The sequence below is a fragment of the Mastomys coucha genome, unplaced genomic scaffold (assembly GCF_008632895.1).
Source record: "Mastomys coucha isolate ucsf_1 unplaced genomic scaffold, UCSF_Mcou_1 pScaffold5, whole genome shotgun sequence".
NCBI lineage: Eukaryota > Metazoa > Chordata > Mammalia > Rodentia > Muridae > Mastomys > Mastomys coucha.
The window spans coordinates 115634411-115635486 of NW_022196911.1; the positions used below are offsets into that span (position 1 = coordinate 115634411).

Here is a 1076-nt window from a genome sequence, read left to right on the forward strand (position 1 = left end):
AGCCATTTTCTGCTGCACATCAGTCAGTGCCTGCGCCCTCCCTCCCTCCGCCGGCCTCCCCGGCTCGGCCCCGCGTCTCTCCAGCTCCTCCGGCTCCTTTTAGCGCATAAATTAGTGATGGCATTTCCCGGAGAGCGGAGCACAACACAGGGCGCCCGGCTCGGGCTCGGCTGCTCCGCTTCCCAGTGCCTGCCACCGACTTCCCCACCCCCTCCTCTCTCCACCCCACCTCCACCCCGCCTCCCGTCCGCTCCCCCACCACCCCACCGGCTCCACGGGTCCGCCGGCCAGGGCGCCTGGTGCCGAGGCACCGGGCCCCCGCCACCACTTACTTGGGGGACCAGCCTCTCCATTTCACCAGATACTCCACTCTGCCCTGTAGGGGGGAAGAGACAGCACTCCATCAGCTTCCGCGGGATCCCCGGCTCCGGCCCGCAGCCTCCCCACCCCCTCCGCGCCTCTCGCTCGCTGCTCCCGCCGCCGCTCCCGCGCCTCGGCGCCGCCACCCGCGCGCCACCCGTACCTTGCGGATCCGCTTCTTCTCGATGCTCTCCACCGCGAAGACGTGCTCGCCAACAGCTGGCAGCTCCATGGCCGAACCCGAGCGCGCAGGGGCGCAAGCGGCCGGCGCGGCTGCACACACAGCTGGCTCCCGCCGGCGCCCCGATGCGGTCCTGCGCGTGGACCGCCCCACGCACCCGGCCCCCGCCGCCGCCGCCGCCGCTCGCCCCTCAGCAGCCTGGCCGCCGTCGCTGCCTGCACCCGCCGGCTCCCTGCTCGCGCTCGCTCAGACAACTGAGCCCGGGCCGCCGCGGCACGAGAACTCATGCAAATCCCGGACGTCAGCGGGCGGGGCCTCGCAGGGCCCAGCTCGGCGTCAGGGGGCGGGACGCGCCTCGGATTGGCGCAGCCCGGCCTACCGGAGGCCCCCGGTCTGGGCGGCAGGGGAGGAGGAGGGCGCGGGAGGAGGCTGGGGAGGAGGAGGGCGCGGGGAGGTGCAGGGGAGGGATCTGGGAGCCGGGAAAGTGAGCTGGGGCCGCGGTATAGAGGTGTGTCTGCCTAGGCGGCCAGGGTGG

At 73.5% G+C, this 1076-nt stretch overlaps 1 protein-coding gene across 1 annotated transcript in view; it reads right to left on the bottom strand.

The window, feature by feature from the left end:
- Cbx4 (chromobox 4) overlaps positions 1-826 on the bottom strand; it is a 6227-nt gene extending 5401 nt beyond the window's left edge. Inside the window, exons 1-2 of the mRNA XM_031352270.1 lie at positions 524-826; positions 333-376 (exon numbers count right to left, since the gene is read on the bottom strand). Coding sequence (XP_031208130.1) covers positions 333-376; positions 524-592 — 113 coding nt within the window. The 5' untranslated portion in view covers positions 593-826. The remainder of the gene's footprint in view (positions 1-332; positions 377-523) is intronic.
- Between the last annotated feature and the right edge of the window lie 250 nt (positions 827-1076).